The 26,529-nt window shown below is 34.6% G+C and overlaps 1 protein-coding gene across 1 annotated transcript; it reads left to right on the top strand.

Moving 5' to 3' along the window:
- The first annotated feature begins 276 nt into the window (after positions 1-276).
- Positions 277-1,850, top strand: LOC111997018 (uncharacterized). The gene is made up of 2 exons (XM_024029055.2): positions 277-452; positions 1,099-1,850. The coding sequence occupies exons 1-2, from the start codon at positions 362-364 to the stop codon at positions 1,524-1,526; spliced, it is 519 nt and encodes a 172-aa protein (XP_023884823.2). The 5' UTR covers positions 277-361; the 3' UTR covers positions 1,527-1,850.
- Positions 1,851-26,529: the final 24,679 nt, after the last annotated feature.

The following is a 26,529-nucleotide window of genomic DNA, read 5'->3' on the forward strand; positions in this document are numbered from 1 at the left end:
CACGAAAGCTACTTGCCAATTGGATCATATATTTTTTGGATAATGATCATTTTCTTTGGCTAAAAAAATAAAAAAAATAAACTTTTGTTGTCCCATTCTCACCTCCCAACATAATTAATTTTATACTCGTAAGTCCTAATACTCCAATGTTTAATTCACACTTGACCATCACACTTGACACGTATCATCAAAACCAAACAAAACTTTGGGATCCCATATCTCTCTCTCTCTCTCTCTCTCTTGAAAACTCTATAAATTGGGAGAACCACACTGCTCTTACTCATCCACTACTACCGAGAATCTTATTAGAGAGAGTTTGCTTAGTACATTTGTCTTCAATCCTCTTGTGTTGCTAAGGAAAATGGCTTACTCAAAGACTTTCCTTCTTCTTGGTCTTGTCTTTGCTGTGGTTCTTCTCGTCTCCTCCGAGGTCTCAGCTCGTGTGCTAGCTCGTAAGCTACTTTCTTGAGCTAAATATATGCCTTTACTATTTTTTTAAGCCCAAATGTCTTTTTTTTTTTTTTTGTTCTAGAATTGGTGTTTTTGGTTTATGTCAAAGACAGAGGTTCACCAACATGCATGCATCAAATGCCTTCAAATACCAACTTGTCATGTGAAATTTACCAAAATTGCATAATTTGCAAGTGACCCTCTTTGTAGCAAATATACCGCCAATAAACCTATTCGATCGGTTGGAGCTAGTTTTTTTTACAAGTACATAAGGTTACCATGAATTTGGTCACTTGGTTATAATATCTCTGAGTCCATCAAAGTGTAAAATGACTGTTCATTTATAATGATAATATATGCATTCACTCTGACAAGAAATGATAATAAAATAAACAAAGGAAAAAAAAAAGCTATAGAGCATAGTTTTATTAATCCATATTGATTAAGGAAAAAGGTAAAAGAAAGAAGCATTGCATCTTTTCGTTTTACAAAATAATGGAGCATCATTTTCATGAGTTCCATGTGGGAAGTATATACTTTTAAGCTCTAATGTTTTGTAATCCATTATTTTTTTATTATATATTTTTTTAGTACACCTTGACATTATATTTTAGCCATGTTGTAAACGTTTTTCATTTCTTTTTGTAGAGGAGACTGAGCAAACTGACGGTGATCACCATGATCACCATGGAGACGATGATCACCATGGTGACGGTGATCACCATTATCACCATGGGGACGGTGATCACCATGGTGACGGTGATCACCATGATCACCATGGGGACGGTGATCACCATGATCATGGTGATGCTGGAAAGAAACTTGAAGAGACCGACCATGGAGACGGTGATCACCATGAAGACGGCGATCACCATGATCACCATGGAGACGGTGATCACCATGATAACCATAGAGACGGTGATCACCATGATCATGGTGCTGCTGGAAAGAAACTTGAAGAGACCGACCATGGAGACGGTGATCACCATGATCACCATGGAGACGATGATCACCATGGAGACGATGATCACCATGGAGACGGTGATCACCATGATCACCATGGAGACGGTTTCTGAATGGGCGTGTCTTATCAATATGTGTTACTTGTCTTAAGCTTGTATGCCAATAAGGTTTAACTTTCAACCATAGTTTCTACCCAAAATAAAATAAACTCTCGACCACAGTAGAGGTGTAAAAGCTTTATCTTTGTTTTTTTTTTTTTTTTTGTCATGTATGTCCTGCTTTTTATGTATTTTTTTTTTTGAACTGCTTTTTATGTAATAAAAAACATGCTTGGACTTGTGAAATTCAGGATGTCTTGCAATTTGTCTACCTATAATTTCTTTTGCTTATACCCCTACCTATAACTTCAATTGCATTACGCATTGACTGTTTCAAAATGAACTTAAGTAGGTAAAAAAATTATTACCTAAATCTCGGTAATTCCTTTGATATGGATAATTATTTTGTGGGGGCAGTTGTATGCAACTACAACTGCTTCCTCGTAGCATGTGAGGTCCATAGAGACAAATGTATTAAATGAATAGAAAAATTATTTTATAAAACCGTTTTATTTATAAGACATTTCTCTTATATGTGTGGGAATTCACACGTAGTGAAAAAGAGATCTCATAATATACATTCTTTAGACTCCACCAATCTGTGATGACAATTAGAAAAGGAAATATCATTGTCAGTGCCGGGGTAGTTGTAACTTTGTAAGTAACAACTAGCGACAAGATAAGATTTAATACTAATAGTCACGATCTCATAAATTATGGACAATTAATGTAATACGGTTTTTAGAAATTGACATTTGGAGAACCAGCTATTCTTGTACTCGAGTTTTTTCATAGGTTGGTTGTGATCGATGACCGCTTGAATTCAACAATTACCATATTTTTTTATTGCCTTGTTGTTTTGATTGAGAGAAGCCAGCCAATGTAATATCCATTTTCTACTTTATTTTTATATATCTCACNCTACTTTTCATTTTCTTTATTATATATTCAAATCCTGAATTTGAATATCTACTTTTCATTTTCTTTATTCTATATTCAAATCCTGAATTTGAATATAGAAAAAAGCACTTATTTTCACATTTAATAATGTTTGCTAAGTTGTTTTAATACATAATTTGAGTATAGAATATATCATACCCAGGTTTAGTCAAAATTTTGTTTTGTTTTGTTTTGTTTTTTAAAAGTAACTTTTCTCGCTCAGACACATCACATCACTAAAATAAAAGTAACTTTATGTCTTCACAATATTTACGAATATGCCACCATATTCGTATTCATAGAAAAGCGAAAATGTAGAAAAATTGCTTTCATTTTTTGTATTCGAATCCAATTTTTAGAATATTGAAAATGAAAACCAAATACAAATACTAAAATCAAATCAGTTTATTTAGTGGTAGGACCCACTAAAATCTGAAAATGAAAACAAAAAATTGTGTTTTTTTCAGCTAACCAAATAGGCTCTAAGCATCACAAGATGGATATTCATGGAAGGACGTTGCAAATAGTTAGGTTCAAATCGATGGACTATGATAGTAATGCATGTCGACTCATTATGAAAAGCCTTCCTATCCTATGTGCTCACACCTTTAGCCTTTAGTTTGTGTAAAGTAAATTGCTTTTAATCCATTATAATGGCCTAAATGGGTCATTTTGATCAGCTTAATTCAACTACATTTGCATCTTATATATTCAAGGATTTGAGGCTTAGTTTATAAACTCTTATAAGTTGGGACCGGACTAGGTGAATCAATTTCTAGTATTGGGAATTTAAATTGCAACTTGTTTATTATATTCTTACAATCTTTGAAATAAGAAAATATGACTACAACCACATGAGAAACAGTCTTTTTTTTTTTTTTATATATTTATAATCAACTATGATATTGAAAACCTATCTTCAATCTATATAATATTGTCCTAAGATTTGTACTCCACCGTTACTGACCTATTTGTTGACAAAAATTATAAATAATTGTATACCACCTAATTCATTTTCTTTTGGGGTCTGAATTACCACCTAATGTTCTTACTACTCTGTTTGGAATATGGGGGCATCTAAGGCCAGTGGCAAAGTTTTATTGCCCACAAACGGCAAGCCACGTGGAGGAGCCAGAATTGTTGGCGTGGGAATGTGCTAAGTGGTTTAGGACCCCAATATTTGTGCGTGTCTCAACTCTCAAGAATTTGCTTAAACAAAAACCAATGACGATTGATCAAGTAACAAGTTGTGCTTTGTTGCTATGTTCTAACTCCTCGTTTTTATTTCATATTGCAAAGCAAATGTGAAAAGACATTGCCGCAAAGAAGTAGGGGCAGGGACCAATATCTTTACTGAACTTTGCGTTATCTCACGTGGCTTTAATTAGCCAAAAAAGAAAAACAAACATCGATTTAACGTAACAAATCTCTTTATCCGATTTCGTATATATGAAAAAGACTTGCAAATCTCCCCCACCTGAGAAAAATATATTTTAGAGTTTATTTAAGATCTGCTTATTTTGTTGAAATTGAAAATTTTTTACTAAAAGTACTGTAAATAAAGGTAAATGTTATCTAAAATAGTACAGTGAAACCTATGAATAGTATCAAAAAGTGCAGTGAGGCTCACGAATAGTAGTAAATATGAGCTGAACAGTAACAAATCTCTTTATCCAATCTCGAATGAAAAAGATTTGCAAATCTCCCCATGTGAGACAAATATAAATTTAGAATAGATCGAACCATATTACTTTTCTTTTGTTTTAGATGCACAATGTCTTTATTAAATTTTATCTTCCTTCTGGGATAAATAATTAAATCCATAACCCATAAAATCTTCTCTTTTGTTTTAGAATTTATCACCCATTGAATCATGTTTCTTTATAGAATTTTTTAACATATTTGAGGTGAACTTTAAGGTAAGAACTACGGATACGGACATGGGTACAAGCAAGGAAGTCAATACTGTACCGGAGGCTGTACCGGTTTGGCCAGTGGTACAGTATATTTCAAATACCGATCAATATCGGTGTACCGTTTCGGGTTTACCGCTATTTTTTTACTATTTTATACAATATACAAAGTTATATTTCTAATAACTCAATATATCACTTTGGCAGCTTTTTGTATTTTTTGGTGGAGTTAGAGCATTAGCTACAATGAAACTAAAGAGCTATATAACTATTTTAACTACACAAAAATACAAAAATATATGTTACAATAGCAGAGCCATAACTAAAATAAAAAATTTGAACCTTTAAAAAAATTGAAATGATTTACGTTAACCGATAATTTTTTTTATTATTCGAAATGCCTAGAGTTTTCAAGTCCTACACCCATAGAGTTAACTACTGGAAGTCCTAACTCATTAGGATTTTTTTTTTTTTTTTTCATTCGTTTTTTTCACCTCCACACATATTGCTAACAGTTGTAGCCCATTAGTCTTTCATTATAAGTTTTTTTTTTTTTTTTTTTCATTCTTTTTCACCTCCACACGTTTTGCTTTGAAGTCTTGTCACTTGCTTTTTTTCATTCTTGTTTCTACTTTCAGGTGAGTGTTCCAAAACTAAAAATAGAGATAGACACACGTTGAGAAATAAATGAAGAAGATGAAGGGGCTGTACAAATAGAGGCCGGCGAAACAAAGGAAAAGAAGAAGAAATGTGTAGCAGAGACAAATACGAAGAAGAGGAGGAAAAACCGAGGTAAGAGTGATGAGGTGGATCTTGAAATTTGGGGGTTTTCTGAATTTTTTTTTCGTTTCGTCCGATATCTATTTTCCAGCCAAAACCCGGTATTTATCCCGGTATGCCTAAAACGGCTCCGGTATAGCCAGTATTTAAACCGAAACGAAACAAGAGCATTTTTGTACCGGCCTAAGCACTGGTACGGCAAATTCCAACGTTACCGGCTGGTACGGTACGAAATTAACTTCCTTGGGTACAAGTACAGGCACGGATATGAGTACGATATAGTGACAAGAGCAATTTCTGAAAAATTATAACATAAAATTGTTAATATGACACCAGTATAACATCAGTACAACACAGATACAACACCCTAAATATAGTATCCATGCTTCTTAGATTTTAAGTGGGTATTCAAAAGATAACTATTTACCAGAATTCTTTTACGTATACATTTTGTAGAGAATGAAGTGATTGCACTCATCGTATCCACGTAAAAAAAAAATTTGGTATCTTATAAATCAAGAAAAATGTTTCTCATATAGGTAAGAAATATAACTTTATATTTCATGCAAATGTATAGGAAAGCTATAAACAAATGCCATAATTGTATAAACCCCAACGATCCTCAATAATTACTCAAATGTTGTTGATGGTCATTTTGGAAGTCAAAAAGAAAGAAGGAGCCTAGCAACACGGGCATAAAGGAGTTGGTAAACAGATAGGAAAAAACTATTAAGCTCAAGTGGCAGGAATGATGGATCATAGGTCCATGAAATAAACAAATGGGACTTGAGGAAGCAAATGGGCTTAAGGGAGCCCGTAAAGAGAGAAATAGCAAACCCATGGGCAGTATATGATGTAGAAAAATGAGAATGGGCCACGGCAGGCCCGAAGTAATGTAAGTAAAGAAAGTAAGAGGTTGATGGCAAGCTCATAAACCCCAAGGATGAGAATAAGATAATTGGGCCGGGAAAGCCTAATGAAGTTAGTAAAACCTCATGGGAATACAGAGTTAGAGAGAAGGCCAAGGAAGCCCAAGAGAAAGCAAATGGGCCAGGGATGCCCAAGAAAAAACAAATGGGACACAGGAGCCCACAAGTAATGTAATGAAAAACCAATGGCCATACTGAGCCACTGGAGAAACAATAAACGACAAGCCTAAAGAGGTCCAGTAGGATTGGGTCAAATAAATGTCACAGCAAGAATAACAGAGTGATATGGTAGAAAATGATAACAATCAAGGAGTAGACTAAAAGAAGGCAAAGCCTAACATCAAACAAAGCCTAGCTCCTAAAAGGAGCAGGAAATCAAAAAACAACTCACATAAAAGGTCAAAGACAGATCGTAGACTGTGCATGCAAGCCTCCAGACCGTGGCGAACGCATGAGCAGTAAACAGATTTTGGTCGTACATGAAAGAGAGGCACGCGCAAGGGCCAGACATCACTAGCCTGTACCCAACCAATATGAGACATGGTAAGGTCATGGGTCAGAGGTAAGAGAGCATGGTTTAGCAATGGGGAGAAGGAAAAACCTATTCTGAGGTTCTTGCTCAAGCTCTTATGGGGGATACGTCCTGCTGAGATGATATACCACCCAAAATAAGTAAGGCTGAGTTAGAACCACTAGGTGCATGCCATAAGAGATAGGGAGAGAGAGCACCCACACCAAGGCAGGAAAGGGTGCCATGGCAAACTAACAAACAAAATAGTTTTCCTTGTCTGGTAATAGAGAGTAGCACACAGACGGACTAGTGGTGGTCAACAAGTACACTCAGACCAGACAAAGGTGGTTAAGGGCTAAAATAGTAAAATTCGGTCACGGCAAACATCATAAAAGGCCCTTACTGTGCACAAAAAACAACACAGAATCACGGTAATAAGAACCTCTAGGGAAAAACCAGGAAATAGAAAACAGGTGTGGCAAAAAGAAAGGAAAGATAAGAGGAAAATTAAAAAAGAAAGGAAGAAAGAAATAAACAAAGAGTTAGCTCGGCAGGCATGCACTAATAGGTTGATTCTCTCTCTCCCTCTCAAAATCCTGCTCTTTGCCGGAAGTAAGAAGTTCACTTTGGCACCAACCATTCAGGTCTATTTCCCTCAAATTGATTAATTTCCACAGCAGGATTTCCCCAAGAAATTATTCATGTTAAGAAGAAACGTTCTTCTCTCTCTAGTTTTGATCCTGTGCATCAGACTTGATCTAATTTCTTTCTTTCAATTAACCCATATACTACTCACTTATTCCCCTTGCTTTCTTTATAAAAAGTAATTGCTATTAAACTGTGGTTATTTTTCTTAATTTGGGATTATCTATTCACTTTGATTAAAAAGTCAAAGTACTTTCTTTTGTCTTATTATTATCATATATGCCTGCCACGATTCATCTAAAACAGCTCTGCCCGCTGTAAGCATGCTCTTGGCAAACGAGGTATAGTTTGCGCATAAGCCGGACCAAATTGAGTTGCAGTTGGGCCGGTCTCAACTCCCTTACTCAAAACACTTAGGTCTAGTATCGCAAGAGGCAGTCCAGCCCAATATAACAAAATGCCCACTACAAATGTCTACTTCAAGACTTCAAGTCACATAAAATTTTCTGCCTTTTTTTTTTTTTTTAAAGTCACATCAAATGTTGATCATCTTCTATTTTTCCTACTTTGCTATCTGTAGGTTACATCGGTTTTTCAACATTGGAGAAAGAGAGACTATTTTAAAGGAAGATCTTTTTAAAAACTAGACCCTTTCGATTTTCAATTCCTTTCTTTTTCTCTTCGTTTCTTCCAAAATCGAATCAAAGTTTAATAATTCTCATAATATATTTAGGCCAATTTGTATTTCTAATTTTCTCTTAAAAAAACAAGGTCAATTGGTTCTTGATGATGCCAAAAATTGTCAGTAAATCGCACAGTCCATACGTGCTCTAGACAACACATGCAAAATAGAAACAAAGAAGAAGAATACCTTACAGAGAGTACCGGTGTGGTACCGGCCAAATACCCTCTAAAGGTTAAGTCAGAAAACTTTCACAACTCTAGAGTGCCAAAACTGGGGTAAATTATGTGTACCTTGATTTGTGAAGGCTTTGGGATTTTTATAGTAGCGTAGAGTTGACACCCATTCCTTGGCGAAGAGGGCCTTTCCCTGTAGGGTATATCCTCATTAATGCGTGCATCTTGCAGGATCCTTTCATTGTAGGAATCCTCTAGATTAGGCTTAACCATAGGGTGCAAGATGTTTCTTTATATACTCATGTGTGGAAGCCAAGCAAGGCCTTGTCAGACCCGTCAAAGGTTTCTTTATCTTTGACAGCTTCCTTCTGTTAGCTTCCTATCCCGTCTAGGCTTTCTGGTCGTCTCATACAAGTGTCATGATCTTAAGGTGGAGTCGTCAGCCTTGAGGTGGTGTCATCTATGTCTCTGAATGTACAAGTAAGGCTGACGAGTTCATTAGGACCATCGGCTTCATCTTACATGAATGAGTTTACCATCCTTTTCGGATTATCCTTATCAGTACTTAATCTTCATGCAATGCATACATCCCTCCTTGCGTCATTGTGTCACAAAATGATAGAAAACTGTCCCAAAAGTTTGACTTTAAACCAATATCAACACGGGCTTATAGCCTTACAGGACCATATTGTCTGTAAACAGCAATGAATTTGGGATTAAGTTCGGGTGGTATTCAACCACGTGCAATTACTTCCATTTCTATCACAAAAATTTTTACTTCGCAATTCATTTTTAACATTTTAAATTTTTTTTATTCAATGATTGAGATTGAAATTTGGTCATTAAAAGCTTTTGCATATGGTGCAATACCTACCTAATCGGTAACCAATCCACGAACTTGTATCTCTAATCATTATCTCTCTTTATGGTGATATTCTTTCTTGAGCAACAGTTACATTACGCTACATATTCAAAAATTTTTACAGTAGTTTAATTAATAAATTTTTTATTGGATCTCATGAATCTCAGGTGGACTAACTAGTAACCACCAACATCATCAATAATAATAATTTTAGGAATGGCAACGGGTCAGGTTCGGGTAGGGTTTTTTCATACCCGGACCCGACCTGCGAGGCAAGATCCGTGGCCTAGACCCGGCCCGTTTAGGGTACCGGATTTTTTTCCGGGGCCCGGACCCGCCCCAGCCGGGCTCCACAAGCCCCGCAAGCCCCATTTAGGGATTGGGCCCAATTCGTGGCCTAACCAAAAAAAAAAATTTAAGCCCAAATTTATTTTTGCCTACATTGAGCCTACACCGCCTAATCCGTGGCCCAATCCGACTAATCTTACTAATTTAAATTAAAAAAAAAAAAATACAAGCACAAACACAAACAGCAACAGCAACACAAATACAAATCAATCAACATTGAAGCATCAGTCTTACCGAAATGAGATTTTTAGACAATAAATAATAAATAAACATAAAAATAGAGTAAACAAAACTCCATTTATGGACCGATTTCTTACATGAATCCTCAAACATCAAATACCCAAAAACAAAAACTATTAAGAGGAAATGAACCCAAAAAAAAAAATGAACCAACAAAAAAATGAAGAACTCAGACAGTAGCTTCATCAGCGGTGGTTTTAGTAATCTTCGCCTGACCTCACAAGATCCGTGCTCCTCCATGAAAAATGGCGACCACCACGAGATTCGTGCTCCTCCACGAGGTGAGGGTGGATCGGTAAGTGAATGAGAGTGAGGGTGAGGATGAGATGTGAGTGAGAGTCAGTGAGGCGGTGAGGGGCAAATGAGATGTGAGGGTGAGAGTGAGAGTCAGTGAGGGTGAGGTGAGACTAGAGAGAGGTGGCTGAGTTGAGAGTTAAGAGAGAAATGAGTTTTAGCGTCGGACTGAAGTGAGAGAGTGAAATGAGAGAGGAAGGCTGAAATGAGAGAGGGAGGGAGGCGCTGAAGAAAAAGAAATGAGGGATTACCGAATTAGGGTAGGGTTAGATAGGTTTATATATATATAGGTGGGGTTTGGATTCCGCGTTTGCATTTCAGTAAACGCGTTTTCCTCCTTTTTTTTCTTTTTTTTTTTTTNTTTGCCTAGCTTGAGGTTTGTGTTTTAAGTTCATTATACTACTCTTGCTTAAAGAATTTCATTGCTTTCATGCTCAATTCATTGCACAGGCACATAGCCACTCAGACACAACTTGTTGTTGAAGGATAAAAATGATTAGAAAATCTTGATTATAACAATGTGGAGACTATAACCCTTGTGAGTTTTGAGCCAATTATTATTTTTGGAGGGTTATTTATTTTTTTCTTATCTTAAAGTTCATTTGGAAGTGCGTATCATATTTCCCTTGTTGTAGTCTCATTGTTCTTGCTTTTGGCCAAGAAAAAATGATTATGCCACACTTGAACCTTTTGAAGTCATTGATGTTGAATGAACTATACTAGTCTTTGAGAGATGAGATTAGGCCATTTTTGTCTACTTTGAGCCATATATTTGTTTTTTTTTTTTTTTCTTTGGATACATTATCGCTAGTCACCCCATTGAGCCTTTTAATTAGCATTTCTTTCTTAAAGCCCTTGTCCACAGTGTTTCAAGATGGAATTTGATCAGTTTGTTTCAATGTGGTAGTTTGTGCGAGAATTCAAAGAAGAAAAAAATTATACAAAGTTCCATTTACTCCAATGTTTTGAGTTGCTTAGTAACTAGGGGTATTCATTACCAATGTTTACTCTTACGTCAAACCGTAACTTGAAATATAAGTATGCAAAAGCACTTCAAGTTTGTGACTTGTTGAGTAACTGGGTGCATCCATCACAAATGCCTGCATTCACGTCAAAAGATAAGTGATGACTTGAAGTAAGTAAAAAAAAAAAAAAAAGGGAAAAGTGTCAAAAAGAAGTAAATAAAAAGGGTTCAAATCAAATTTTGAGAAGTGAAATGTAAAGGAGTATTGGTTTGAAGAAGAAGAGTTGAAAAAAAAAATGTTGAATGGAAATTCCAAAAAGAGTTGACATTCCAACAAATCTTGAAAACACTTCTTATATTTACCTTTACCCATTTTTATTTCATTCCCTTTACTTTTACCCTACATTTCGTCCTAATAAAGTCCTTATTTGATCTTGAAGATTGTGTAGTTCAGATATTGATATGACTGAATAAAAAGTGTGGTATAAATTCTTTTTGGCATCTTTTCATGAGACTACTTGTTCTTTCTTGATTAAGTGTTTTTCATGTGATTTATATGTGAGATTTTTATTTTGCTTACATTATTCCACTCACATATATTGTTGAGAGTGTTACACCCCATTTCGGAGCAATTTTATTTGTTGAGTGATAACATCGAAAAGGTTTGAGTTGAAGCATACTTTCAATAGAAATTCGAGTCAAGTTTATTCTAAAACTAAGAGTATGTTTGGGTTGGCTACCACTTTTCACTCACATTGAGTTTTGATGGCATGAGAAATTTCTTTAGCATTTGTAGTGTTTTTGAACTTGAACTAATCCTCTTTGCAAAAGGCAATTAATTAGTTAAAAAAAAAAAATTGGATTTTCTTTGTTTTGTTTATTTTAGTATTCATTCTCAGAATTTTGTGGGTATATTCCCTGCAAACCCTCATGAGACTACAACCCGTCCACTAGTGTAAGCTAAGGGTTTAAAGGCTTGTTGCATACGCTAAATGCAATTGAAATTTCCAGCGAAAGTGGATTAGTTAGGATATTTTCTTTGTTTTGTTTTACTCTTTATCTGTTTTGCTTGAGGACTAGCAAAAATGTAGGTTTGGGGGTATTTGATGTGCATGAAATATATACAAAAAAAGTACTTACATATCTACATATTTAGCCTTACTTTTATGTTATTTTGTTACTGATTATATAATATCTTTGTGTTGCAGGTAACAAGGGCTTTACATGCAAAGTGGGGCTAAGCCAATTAAATTCAAGTCCAATTCGGATTAGGATTCCAGCCTGCACATCAGTTAGTATTTTTGGCATAACTTTCAGCTTCGATATCCAATCGAGATAATTCAAGTTGGGCTAGAAATTTAACTTAAAAGGCTACAATTTGGAGTTTACCAAAAGTCCGAATTCTAAATTTAAATGGGCCAAAATCGTCGGTTAAGTGAAGCCTAAAAATTTGAGATTTTCTTAAAACGGGAATTCAACTTGTAATAGGATTCCTTGACCTATTTAAAGGCTCTTTAGGGTAAAAAGAAGAGAGGAGAAACCTGAGAGGAAAAGGAGGCTGCTGCATAGAAGAATTTGCTTTTGGGAGTCTTTATGAAGAGAAGAATATGAGGACAAAGGCGAGAGCTTCAAGTTGATCAACCAATGCAAATGAAAGACATAAGTTTTATTTGTTTTCTTTTCAATTTTATTATGAACTAAATTTTATTTTCTAGAGCATTGATGTAGTCTAGCAATGAACACACAATTTATTTTCTGAGTTATTTTATTTTTAATATTTCCATGATTGAGTGTTTAATTCTTATTCTTAATGCTTACTATTTTTTACAAATTATAGTTTGATCGATTGAATTACAATGAGACCGAGAGGTGATTTGTTATTTTAGTTCTAGAATTAAACACCACTAGTTGAGTGAAAGTAGAGATGCTTTACCGTGACTAGTTTGATTTTTCAAAAAATTCAAAGTACGTAATGAGTCTCCAATTAATTAAATTCACATAGAGATATGGAATTGTTAGTTGAAGATATTTTTGATATTATTCAAGAGAAGATATTGAATAATTAAGGAATTTTTAATTATCAACGGGAGATTATTAGAATTTAATAATTAGGAAGGATAAATTGTGTGGGATTTGTTAGGTGAAATCAATCGCTCTAGATCCATTCTTATCATATTTTTACATTGTTAGATTTTTACGCTTTGTTAATTCTTTTTATTCGTAGATTTATTTTTATTAAATAGTTTAATTTAATTCAGATAGTAGAACATTCCATTTATTTTCTATTTTTCCAAATAGTAATTAATTTAGTGAATTTCGGTACTCAATAACGTAGTTAATCCTTGTGGGTTCGACACTCGTTTTCTAAAAACACTTTACTACTTGTTACGATTCTGTGCACTTGCAGATTATTTTACGTGAACACCAACAATGCACTTCGTTTGCCACGTCTGGTTTTTCTGTAACTGGGTTGACGGCAAGAACCAAAATAGAATCAATTTTCTAAAATCAGGAATTGACTTAAGAGCAAAATCAATTTAGGGACCAAATCGAGAATCGGCCTAAAATGTAGGGACTAAAAGTGTATTTTTGCCAAAAATGTAATGAAAAATTATATGATGCCTCAACTTAATATTTCAGTTTTCCACAACTGAGTACTAAAAAATTTCAACTCAAAAAATTCACCTAAAAATATACCACATGCCAAGAAAAGAAGTTTCTTAGCACAATTTAGCTTACAGATGTGGCAAGATAATTAAATAAAACAGACAACCAAATATTCATACTCTTTGTCCTTCACCACAAACAATGGAATTTAATCTTGTGGTGTTTGGTAATTTGCTTCAAGACATTTATCATATTTTTAAATTATTATTATTATTATTATTATTATTATTATTTTGTGTAAAAGCGATAGTCAGTTTTCAGGTTTAAACTTTTGGAAATATCACTCATGCATCATTCACGACACACCAATTCCTCGTTACTTTTTCTCAACCAAAAAAAAAAAAAAAAATTCCTTGTTACTAATCTGTTAATTTTGTTCCGCGTTGAATGCCAAATACGAAAGCAACTGATGAGTAAAATAAAAGTGATCAAGATAAGTTCCCACATCATTTGAGTCTACTTGAACTTGACATGGCATATAGTAATTCATTGCAATTTTTTTCCTCAAGAAGGATACCCAAGTAATTATTTTATAGAGAGAAGAGATTTATAACTCAACTGATTCTGTATATTCTAGTATTTTTAAGGGATCCATCTATAATTCAAAAGGCCCCTCTCATGTTGTAACTTTGAATTATCAAAATAAAATAATAATAACAATAATCATTGTCAAGGCCAAATTGACAGGGACAGTCTTTACAATTTTATTTTGCTTTTCAGGCTAATTAGGTGAGCCGTTGCCACCGCGTAAGCCTGTTAACAAGAATTTTATCTCTAGACATATCCTTTATAACTAATCTCCTAATGATAAGATTAGGAGATGATCCCCCAGTCAGTTTAATTAATAAGGAGTTTTTTTCTCCCAAAAAAAAAATCATTATCGTTTTCAAGAATGAATAGTTGATCTGTTTTGAATCTTTTGATAGCTAGAGCTTTGTCCAAAATGGGCAAATGCCATTTTCATGCAAAAAAACTAGCATTTTGCCCCTTTTCCCAAATTAATTAGGGAAATACCCCTGTTTTGAAACTCGATAATGTCAAAATTGAGTTTTGTGAATAACTCGATTTGTAGAAAATCGACTATGGGGAGATCAAACTTAAAAAATAAAATAAAACAAAATAAAATAAAATAAAATTGCATGGTACTCGAGTTCATGGAGTTCGAGTTCCATTTAAAAAGCCATTATAGGGCTCCCTGAACTTGGTACGGGCAATCAAACTATAAAAAAAAAAACAAAAAACTTGCATGAAAACGCCACTATAGGGCTCCCTGAACTTGGTATGGGCAATCAAACCTTAAAAATAAAAAAAAAAAAAAAAAAAAAAAAAAAATTGCATGGAACTCGATCTCCATGCAGTTTTTTTTTTTTTTTTTTTTTTTTTTTTTTTAATTTTCAGTTTGTTATAATTCGATTGGCCAAAAATCGAGTTTCAAAATATGGGCGTTTCCCTAATTAGTTTGGGAAAGGGGGCTAAATGCTGATTTAAAAAAAAAAAAAAAAAAAAAAGGTAAAAGTCCATTTTCTCCCTAGAGCTTCTAAGCTAATGATTGACTTAGAGTTGAAGTAATTGCCTATAATCTCTCATAATAACTCCCTTAGCACCACTTTCTAAGGAACTATCATAAGCTCAACTTCTCAATACTTTTAACTCAGTTGAGTAGTGGCTTCCATGATTCTCATGGGACTGTACGATGGGAGGGGATATCAATTTGGAGGAATTAAATCCATTCTGTTTCTGCCTTAGCATTTACAAACTAATGAGTTAGCTCGAATGCTCAGTTGACCAAAACTTATTGAGGATGGTCTTGGTCTTCCCTATAATTTTTCAATTTCGTATTTTCTTGACCCAGCAGAAAGTTGGAAGTCTTATTTCAAGTCTTCATTCCGACCCCTTTGTCAATCTTTAAGAACTCTTCCCTACAATTTTTATTTTTTTATTTTATTGGTCTTTTACCCCATAGGTTTTTTTTTTTTTTGGTCATGTTTTTGGTCATGTTTATTGGACTCACTTCAGTTATCAATTAAGATGAGATAGGTATCGTTTGTATTATACAAAAGTGACGGTAAAAGACTTAATTGAAAATTAACGTAGGTATGATAATCAATCGATTGATATATATATATATATATATGTAAGCAAAGACTTCATGTGAAAAAGTATGAGGTCTGCCAAATGGCGCATTCTATGCAAAGAGAATTGAAATATTCTCAAAATAAGAACAAATTAAATATTGACATTTTTTTTTTTCAGAATACTATGTATTTTTAACACGCACACGGAAAGAGAATAAAATATCTTAAAGAAACTTACAGTGGTGTATATCCAAAAAGGGCCTTACTTTTTGTTTAAATTGGTTCAATGTTTCAAGACTTTTCTAATTAAAAAATAAATATTCTTTGTATCCTTCGGTTCAATGTTTCAAGATTTTTCATTCCTCGCACATACCACAGACCTCTTTGCATTTTAATTTACCATTTTCACATCTTGCATATCTATCCCTTTATATATAACTACCCACCCATAAACCTACATACCATCTCATGTCAAATACACACAAACCAAAAACGATGTCATTTACCTTCAATCTTTCGAGCTTTAGCATTGTTGTTTTATCTAATCCTACACTGTATGAGCTGGCTACAACCAATGAAGGGGGCTTGTATTTTATATTGAGTGACAACAACAATTACTATTTTGATGTTAAGGTCAGATATTGTGGATTTATGGGTTTTGTAAATGATGTGATTGACTATGGGTGTTTAAGATGTGTATTTTGTTTTAGAAATAAGGAGAAAGGCCAAAACAAATTTTATATCAACTTTTATTCTATAATATTCCTCCAAAGTTTTTATTTTCATTTTTTATTTCTCATCACTTCAATTGAATAATTATAATAGATATGTGTGTACAATTTATAATTGTTGCTTTTTATAGTGAACTCATTACAAATAAAGTTCTATAACAATTATGCTATAATATTTATATAACATTCTCCAAAACCATCTTACATAAAACATTACAATATTATCGGTGCATCGCATATGTAACTTACTAGTTGGATATAATTGCCAAATTGGAATTTGATATTGCAAACAATGTTTGTATACAAGGCTTATCATGAAAAAAAAGTATTATCCTAATTGCATTCACATCCATTTGCATAAAAAATTGTCTTTTCTTTTGTAAAAGAAAAAAAATTGCCTATTTATATCATCAAATTTTTTTTTTTTCTTTTGTACTTCACATAATCACTTCTACAGTACACCATATATCTCCTTTGTGTCTAACATGAGACACTACATAGTTATTGAATCGAGTTGATCATCGTGACTAACAGTAGCCACAACTTGGTCCTCATAATAAAGAGCCTTAATAACACTAATGGTTTGTTTGGATTGAGGAAGAGGGAGGAGGAAAAGAGGGGAAATAGAGTAGGGTTAGATGGAAACTAGCCTAATTTTAGTCAAATTTACTCTATTCCCCTCCACTCCCCCTCCTTTCACCCCTCAATTTAAATGGGCCATAAGGGAATCACCTTCTAAGATTAATAGATCTGGCAAAATTGGACCTAAACCGAAGAAAAAAAATGGTCCCAAACTTGAAATTTTTTCTCTTAGGAAAAATGGATCAACTCATACCCAACTTTTTTTTTTTTTTTTTAAAGAAGGAAACTTTTTTTGAAAAATGTTTTTTTATTTGACGGTAAGATGCAAAGTTGGATGATTTCTCTTGGTGGAAAGAGAATTACAATTTTTTTTTGAGTTCTCGTTAATGGCACGCAATCTCTTGAGCATTCCTATAATTGTGGTTCATTTTGAATCATCTTTAGCATTTGAGGTAGAATTCTTATTCAATATTGATCTTGACTTTTGCTTGAAAATGTGGTAGCTTTCATTTTTACTCGAAATTGATTATATGGATTTGAAGGTAATTTTGAATACATTTTGTAAGGTTGAATTTAATCAACCATTTTGTTCGCTTTATTCCGTATCAATTTGCTTGTAATTCAGCATTTAGAAATCCTGTATTTAGGTGGGAATTATGTTAAGATAGTGTGTGAGAGATGTAAAGAAAAGCTCAAGAGTGTGCAACTCAGTAGGGCCTCGCGATTGGATCTCATGACTAGCTTGCGGCTTGTAAGTTGCCAAAAGAGATACACGTGTGAAGCATGTAGAGGAGCTGAAAAGTCACGCCAACTGTTGCACTACAGGAAAAAACTTCTAGCTGGCCAGGCCGTTATCTTGTGACTTAGCTGGCCAGGCCAAATTTCACTACTCTCACCCTCTCCATTGATACATCCTTGAGAGGTGCATTTAGCCAAATCATTTTCTCACCATACCCATATCTGTGAGAAGGTTATTTGGTGCTTGGGAAGTAGTTAGGAAGGGACCGATTGATATTGGTTGATGTTATGGGCTATAGCAAAATCCGATAAGTTAGAGAAGACAAAGGTTTAGCGCAACCTCATTGGAGGAAGAAGCTTGGAGGGCTTAGGTACACAAGGTAGATTAGGCTTGGAGGGTCTTCTGCTGTTCATGTATCCCAACTTCATTTTTTAGTGGATTATTGACCGCTTGGAGGATGGCGAAAAGGTTTTACGCCAAGGACTTTGGTTTCCTCTTGGATAACACATCACTGTATTGTTTTTGTATTTGCATCTCCCTTTCCTTAATCTTTGCCATTTAATTTCTGCTGTGGATGTGATTTTATTTGGTTTAGATTAAGTTATCAATTTTGTTTTAACTTATTTACATTTTTCGCACGAACATTGTTTGTTAATAAGCTTGAATTGGTATTTTTTTATTTGAGGGTCTAAACGTTCAAGGTGTTTTACACACATATTTGAACATTCAATTGGTATCAGAGCAGGTGCACTTGCTGTAGTTTAATTATCTTAGTGCGATCCTTGACCCCGTTTGAGATGGACTGGTCTCAATCTTTAAATGTTCCACCAGATTTTAATGGTAGCAACTATGCCTTTCGGAAAGTCCGGATGAGGGCATTATTGTATTCAATTGATGATACTATTTGGGATGCAGTAGATGTAGGATGGAATAGGCTGGAGGCCGCTAAATCCACTTGGAATAAGGCAGCACTTGCGGCAACTAACGCTAACAATAAAGTTTTGAATGCAATTTTCTGTAGTGTTTCTCCAGATGAGTTTCACAGGATTTCTCACATAACAGTTGCCAAGGAGGCATGGGAGATATTGGAGACCACCAATGAAGACATGAAGAAGGTGAAAGATACTAAGTTGCAATTGTTTTAAATGTTTTTACATTTTTTTTTGGGTCAATCTTTTCTTCTTTTATGGCAAAAATCCAAAAACATATAAAAAGTAGAAAATTCAAAAAGTTTGATCAACATTATTGTGTTTTGTCACAAGCATGTTTTGCCTTGTACCTTTGTGCTAATGACTTTGTGCATTTATGAGCGTAGCTTGTTCTCAATGCACTCATATCATTGTTGACAAAATCTTGAAATCTATGTGACTGTTGTAAATAGATCTTCAAACTTGTCATGAATGATTATCAATGGTTTTGTTGATCTTAAAACTTGCATAGACTTATACTTATATATCTTCCTACTCTTTTATTTTTTTTAAAGAGCTCAAAAAATGTAAATCTCAAAATGAATAGAGATAATGAGCTGCAAAACTTTCACACATACTAGTATTTGACTAGGATAAAGGGAAAGTGACTTTTGTGAAAAATGTATGATGCCCAAAAAGCCAAAGGCTTACTCATCAAATTGAAATGTCAAAAATTTCAAGCATCGATCTCTAAATGAGATGTATTGATTCAAAATGATCAAATGATATGATGTACATGGAGCCAAATAAAAAGCTTCATAATGATGTTATCAAGTTTTGTGGGAGGTCATATATGCATATTTCAATAATTGAGATATGTCACTTTTCCTCATGCTAATTGTGTATGTTTGGTTGAATTGATCATTGAAGTTTCACATTAGACTAAGGACTATCTCATCTTTGGTACCCACACACATCACACGTCTTTGTTAAATGAATGCCTTATTCATTTGTGTGATTTTGCTTGTTTAAATGTGTTTCACATACTCAATTTTTGTTGATCAAACACCAAAGGATTTTTGAGTGTTTTAATTTTTTTTGGAAAGTATTTTGTTTTGCAAAAATATTAAAAATTTCAAAAACAGTGTTGCCCTATTTTAGCGACTTGGTCGCGGGTTAATCTAGTCACATGCCCCAGTCGCGAGTTTACACAGAAGGTTTTTGTGACTCACTGGTGGGTCAAAGTCCCAGTCGCGAAAAAGACTTAGAAAATTTTTCCAAAAATTTGGTTTTTAGATTACTCGCGACTCGGTTTGGTGACTTGCACACTGGTGGAAGCTTCAGTCACGAGCTTACTCAGAAGTTTTCACGGCTCCCCACGCTACTTACTCGCAGGTGAAACTTCCAATCACGAAAAACACTTAGACAAAATTTTCAGAATTTTGTCTCTAAGATGTTTGGCGACTTGTCCTAGTGACTTGTTCTGACTTGGTTCAGTTGCAAAAAACGCGTGTTTTGAGCTTTAAGAACAGTTTTTTTAAAAAACTTTTCAGTACTCCCTTGAACATTTTTTACTGTTCATTGTCTTGTTCGTTCAACACTCTCACAAACTCATTGTGTTTCACTCAGTAATCTACCATTTTCTTCATCAAGGTATGAGTTCTTCATTTTTCTCAAAGTACTTCATGATTTTAACTCGTAAATGCTTGGATTTTGAATTTTTGATGAGTTTTTGAAAATCTTGTGTCTCAAATATGAGTTGGGTATTTTTGTTTGAGTTTGTTTATTGAGTTTTGTTGACACTAATTATTTGCTGCTTGATATACTTGTTTCGTGCATGTTTCTTATTTTTGAATAGTATATCATGTTTGTACTGTGCAGTGCAGTGCAGACCATTTTCTTTGTAATTTGTCTCAAAGACAGTTACATGTGCTTCTGTGGATTTCATAGACTACATTGTGCTTAGTTGTGCCTGCACACTCATCACATTTGCACACCACTTGCACCATTGTTGTTTATGCTTAATTACATGATGCTTGTTAGGTTCTAAAGATTTAGGAATTTATGTATTTAGAACTCTAATTTGTATTGTTGGCAAACCATGATCAAAATTGGATATTTAGTCTTGTTTAGTCGTGCTCAAAGTTGTAATATTTATGTAAAGTTGGAACAAGCTAATGCAGGATTTAATAGTGCTTCTTGGCCTAGTTCGATCGATCGAAGCTTAGGCTCGGTCAATCGAAAATTGGGTCAGATGCGTTTTTACTGCATAATTCCAATTTAGCCCTAATTCCTAAAATGTTTAGGGTTTTATGTTTTTGTCCTAGGTATATAAGGCAAACCCTAGCCACATTTTAGAGGTTGCTCATATTGCTGTTTTGTGTAAATCTCTTGTGAGATCTAGAGGAGCTTTCCTTTACACAAAGCTTAGGGTTTCCAAGGAGGAGATGTTATCTACACCTTGATGATCAATTCAGTTGTTGCCATTGAAGCTTAAAGAAAAACAAGCGTGGGTGCTTGTACTTGTTGGAGAATCCCAGAAAGAAGGAGTCCGTCGTCTCGGAGTTTGCAAGTGGTCATGTCATTAAGTTCTACTGGTGGGTAACAATATGAAGTCGAGCATAGGGGCTTGTAAGTCTTATTGTATGAACTTCGATTCTTTCAAGATAGTGGATTCAAGTTTACCTTGAGGATAGCTAGGTCAAATCCTCCCTAGGTTTTTACCATGTGGTTTCTTGGGTCATCATATCATTGTGTTATTTACTTTTCCGCTACTTTATACTTCATATGATTATGTGTTTTTGATAACCTATATTTGCATAATCTGACTAAATTAATCACTTGGCTAATTAACTAGGTTAATTTGGTTGGGTTAAGGGGTCTAAAAACCGTTCAATGATATTCTACATAATTGGTTCATTCACCTTGTTTAAGTGTTGTGTTTTTCTCAATGACAATGTGTGTTTATTCCATGGATGAACTTGGATCTAATCAAGTTTATGTTTGTGTCTTGTGGTTTTGCACTTGGTTCTCTGCTGCGTGTATGTTATTTTGCAGATGTCTCGTCGCTCCTCTCGAGGAAAAGAGCCTGTAACTGATGTTCCATCATCTCCTATTTCGAAACGTACTCAAAGTTTTTCTCAAGCTTCAAACATTGAGAGATTCAGGACTCCACTCGATTCACAAACTTTCGAAAGCATTTTTAAAGATGCTCCTACTGTAGTGGAAAGGGTTGTAAAATTTGATACCCTAAGAACAACATTTATTCCTAGGATTTTTGAAGCAAAAGATTGGGCTGATCTATTTAGGAACTTCAAGGACCCGATTGATGAATTAGTTAAGGAGTTCTATTCAAATGCTAGATACATAGGAGTTGAGTTGATGTGTTGGGAACGAGGAAAGGTGTTCAACATCAATCCAAACTACATTGCGAAGGTTCTTCGAATCAATAAACCGGTAAATGCAGACCTCACTCCATATGATGATAGACTTCCTAAGGTTCAAGATATTCTTCAAATTCTTGGGCCAAATCATGAGATCTCATAAAGGCACGTCCATTGGAACAGCAAAGTTTGCACCTGATCTGACGACTCTCAAACTTATCATGTTCTTCAATCTTTACCCATTCTCGAACACTGCATTCATCAACCTTGGACGAGCACAATTCCTATGTGATCTTATCACTGGAGTTCCGATTGATATCTGTTCCCACATTTTTTAGACCACTAGGAAAATAGCAGCTCAATCAGCAGCAAGAACATGCCTTCCTTTTTGTAGTCTTCTCATGTAGATCATGGTCCTTTAAGGTGTTTGTCCACCAATAGATGGAACAAAATTGACACGTTTTTGACCATTATCCATGAATTGTTCCATCTTACTACCTCTTCTGGTCATGGCTCAACCGCTCAGACTATGCCTGTGCATCCTGAATCTGCATCTCCTCACACTCCTAAGTTACAAACGACTAGCACTCAGCTTGCACCTTCTACCTCTCAAGATGATAGAATGAGCACTTTAATAGAGGGTCTATATCAGCATACTTCCAGATTTGAAAGAGCTCTCTACTCCACCAACAATCAAGTTCAAATGCATCTCACTGCTATTAAGACATAGTTAGATGCTATTCAACAAAAGCTAGAGGACAACCTTTAGCTATTTGTGCCAAAAAGGGGGAGAGATAGCATACAGTAAGGGGGAGAGCAACACAAGAATGGGAAGTGTGCATATTGAAAGGGGGAGTTATGTGAGCTCAGAAGAAGAATACTAATACATAGTCACAGACTTTACTTTTGACTTGTCTTGGTTTAGTTTATTTGTTTGCAATGTTTATAACTCTTGATATTTACATTGTGCTATTGTTTAAAGCTTTTGGTACTTTGCTTTTGAAACTTTGGTATATATGATTAAGTCTTTATATTCAGTACTTTGTGTTTTGTACCCATGCTTTGTAGCCTAGTACTTGTTGCTAAATGTTATGCATTTTCTTTAAGTACATCACTCTTATGCCCTTATTGGATTTTGTATCCTTAATACAATTACCTTGTGTTGTTGTATTGGTTGAGTGTTGGACATGCAAATGATACTTTGCATTAAACTTATTAGCTTGCATGTCTAGATGTTCATTCATTGTGTGAAGAAGCATTATGGTCATTATTTATAGTGATTATTCATTTTTGGTCAAGCCATGCTTTATTGCTTTAATCTATTTTGCTTGATTGCATTGTGCTTGTTCCATATGCATTACAAGTTTTTTACATACAATGATCATACTGTGTTGTTCTTCAGGAGATGCTTGTTCTTGTGGTTCAAGAGTGACATAGATTCTAGAGTTAGGTGTGAGTGAGTTATGTTCGACTGTTCCCAACTGATATGTTAAATCTAGAGTTTGTTTTACGATTTTGTTATGGAATAACCAAAGGGGGAGATTGTAAGGTTGAATTTAATCAACCATTTTGTTGGCTTTCTTCCGTGTCAATTTGCTTGTAATTCAGCATTTAGAAACCTTGTATTTAGGTGGGAATCATGTAAGAGTAGTGTGTAAGAGAGTGTGAAGAAAAGCTCAAGAGTGTGCAACTCAGTAAGGCCTCGTGACTGGCTCACAACTTGCAAGTCACCAAAAGAGGCACATGTATGAAGCATACAGAGGAGCTAAAGAGTCATGCCAGTTGTTACACTACAGGACAAAACTTCCAGCTAGCCAGGCCGTTATCTTGCAACTCAGTCAAATCGCGAGGCCAAGTCGCTAGTTCATTTTGTTTGGGAAAAACTAACCTTTCTATTCCAAACACACACCAATATAAATACCTCTTATACCCACGTATTGTAGAGAGCTTCCAGAGAGAATTTTGAGTGAAAAACCTTAGAGAAAAACAAGATTGACTTATCCACAATCTTCATCCTTGTTTCTCCAAATTCCTCTACTCTCACCCTCTCCATTTATACATCCTTGAAAGGTGCATTTAACCAAATCCTTTTCTCACCATTACCATATCTGTGAGAAGGTTATTTGGTACTTAGGAAGCAGTTAGAAAGGGACCAATTGATATTGGTTGATGCTATGGGCTATAGCAGAATCTGGTAAGTTAGAGAAGACAAAGGTTTGGCGTAACCTCGTTGGAGAAAGAAGCTTGGAGGGCTTAGGTACACTGGGTAGATTAGGCTTGGAGAGTCTTCTGCTATTCATGTATCCCAACTTCATTCTCTAGTGGATTATTGACTGCTTGAAGGGTGACGGAGAGGTTTTACGCTGAAGACTTTGGTTTCCTCTTCGATAACACATCACTGTGTTGTCTTTGTGTTTGCATCTCTCTTTCCTTAATCTTTGCCATTTAATTTCTGCTGTGGATGTGAATTTATTTGGTTTAGATTAAGTTATCAATTTTGTTTTAGCTTATTTACATTTTTTGCACGTACATTGTTTGTTAATAAGCTTGAATTGGTATTTTGTTATTTGGGGGTCTAAACGTTCAAGGTGTTTTACACACATATTTGAACATTCACATTTATAGAATATTCGTAGTTATAAAAATTTTAACTCATTTCACTGTATACTAAAGTTAAATTAAAATCTTGTATTGTAGATAAAAATATTCACAAACTCAAAATGCAATTGTCAAGTATGAATATTTTCACTATTGGATGTACTATTAACATTGAGTAGATTGAGGTGCAATTCATATTGAATGTTCACTTATATTCCTTTACCTATTATATTATGCTTTATTCTTACAGCTTTATTTGTTTAGTTATCTTTTTAAGTAATTTAACTTTGTTATTATTTTATATGTAACAGGTGCACCTTTGGAGGTTAATAACTTGATATAATCTACAACATCTAGTATTTTCTTCGTTATTTTGCGGTGATATAAGATTTGTGAACTTTGGATTGCGTAAACTTCAGAATTTATGTATTATTTAACTTTTATTTTTTATTTTATTTTTGTTATTTATTTATTTATTTTTTTTTTTGTATTGAAAGGAAAACAAAGACAGTGAACATATTATTATTATTATTATTATTATTATTATGTAGTAAAAACATATTGGTCAAACCCAAACCCCACCCATTTCCCAAGTTTAAAGATTATCCCCTAAAACCCAGATATACTTCCTTTTCTTTTTCGTTTATTTATGGTTGAATTAAAACCCATTATCCTTATTTCTCAATTTAAAAAATGCAGCCGAATAATCAATTAGCTATCTCAATTTCACATGAATAATCATTTGATTTCAAGACTTTTTGCAATGTACAAAACATGACCCAAGCTTCTGCCAAGTTTAAAGATTATCCCCTAACGCCCTGATAAACTTTCTTATTTTGGCTGAATTAAAGCCTATTATCGTTATTCCTCAATCTTAAAAATGCAGTCAAATAATCAATTATTAATCTCACATGAATAGTCATTCCATTTCAAGACTTTTTATAATATACCAAACATGCTTCCAAAACTTATTTTTTTAGCAATCTCCCAATGCATGTTTGAATCTAATTCCCAACACTTATGTATAATAAATTCAATCTTTTTTATTTTTTTATTTTTTTTATTTTGATAATTATAATTGGGGAGATTTGAAACTTGAATGTCTTGAAAACACAGGTCAATCAATTGAATTACAAAACTCTTGGCATAATAATTTAAACATTAGATCTTCTTGTTTAAATTAGCCTAAACAACACTTGTGGGGAGTAAAAGAATCCTCGTCCAGGCCTTAGGCCCAATAATTGACTGGGCCATGGGAACGAACTAGCCCAAGCCTATATGCTTGAAGGAGTCGTAAAAGGCAACGGGTTATGAGAAAGAGGAAGCTGAACCATTCCCTATATCCGAGAAAGGAAAACATCACGGGAAAAAGACTCCCATGGTGAAAGTGAGGGACAAATCTTACTAGAAGCGAGGCGAATAGATGATCTACATGTTTCTCCCAAACGGTGCCCAGTATCGCGGGAAACTTCCTAAACACATAAGAAGGTTGAAGATTTTTACCTCTGCATCAATTTGGGAGCCCTCAACTAACCTTTGCCGTATTATTTACATTTGAGATAGCATGAATAGAGAAAATATCCCCCCAGAAGATACAGCTCAAGGATAAGGTAAGGGAGGAAACTGATAAAGTAAGGAAAAATATCCTTAAGTGTTTAGCTGGCAACAGGACAACTATAAGGATAAGAATGAGAAGTGTGCCTATAAATAAGGAGGAAGAAGCAGAATTGAGGAGGTTCTTTTTGGGGGTTTGGGGAGAAAAAAGAAGTTAGACCTATGAGAAAGAGAGAGAATGTATAGTACCACGGGGATAAGTGAGGAACCAGAATGTAATACTTGTAGTCCCATGTTAACATGTTCTTAGGCAATGAAACCAATTGTTTGAGCTTCCCATTGTAGAGCATTTATTCCCCGTCATTCAATTATAAATTGATTGTGTGAGACTTGCTAGTTGTGACCTATGGAAGTCCACGGGGACTAGTTTTTGTCTGCCCATAATTGGTTTCTGTGAGAAACTTTACTTAGCAATAGGCTTAAGAGTTGGTTTACCTT

Source organism: Quercus suber, unplaced genomic scaffold (genome assembly GCF_002906115.3).
Source record: "Quercus suber isolate HL8 unplaced genomic scaffold, Cork oak 2.0 scaffold_287, whole genome shotgun sequence".
Classification (NCBI taxonomy): domain Eukaryota; kingdom Viridiplantae; phylum Streptophyta; class Magnoliopsida; order Fagales; family Fagaceae; genus Quercus; species Quercus suber.

What these genes read in the sequence shown, in the direction of transcription:
- LOC111997018 (XM_024029055.2), top strand. Translation starts at nt 362, where the DNA reads ATGGCTTACTCAAAGACTTTCCTTCTTCTTGGTCTTGTCTTTGCTGTG. An exon ending in CTCAGCTCGTGTGCTAGCTC is followed by an intron (nt 453 to 1,098) that starts GTAAGCTACTTT and finishes TTCTTTTTGTAG; the next exon opens with AGGAGACTGAGCAAACTGAC.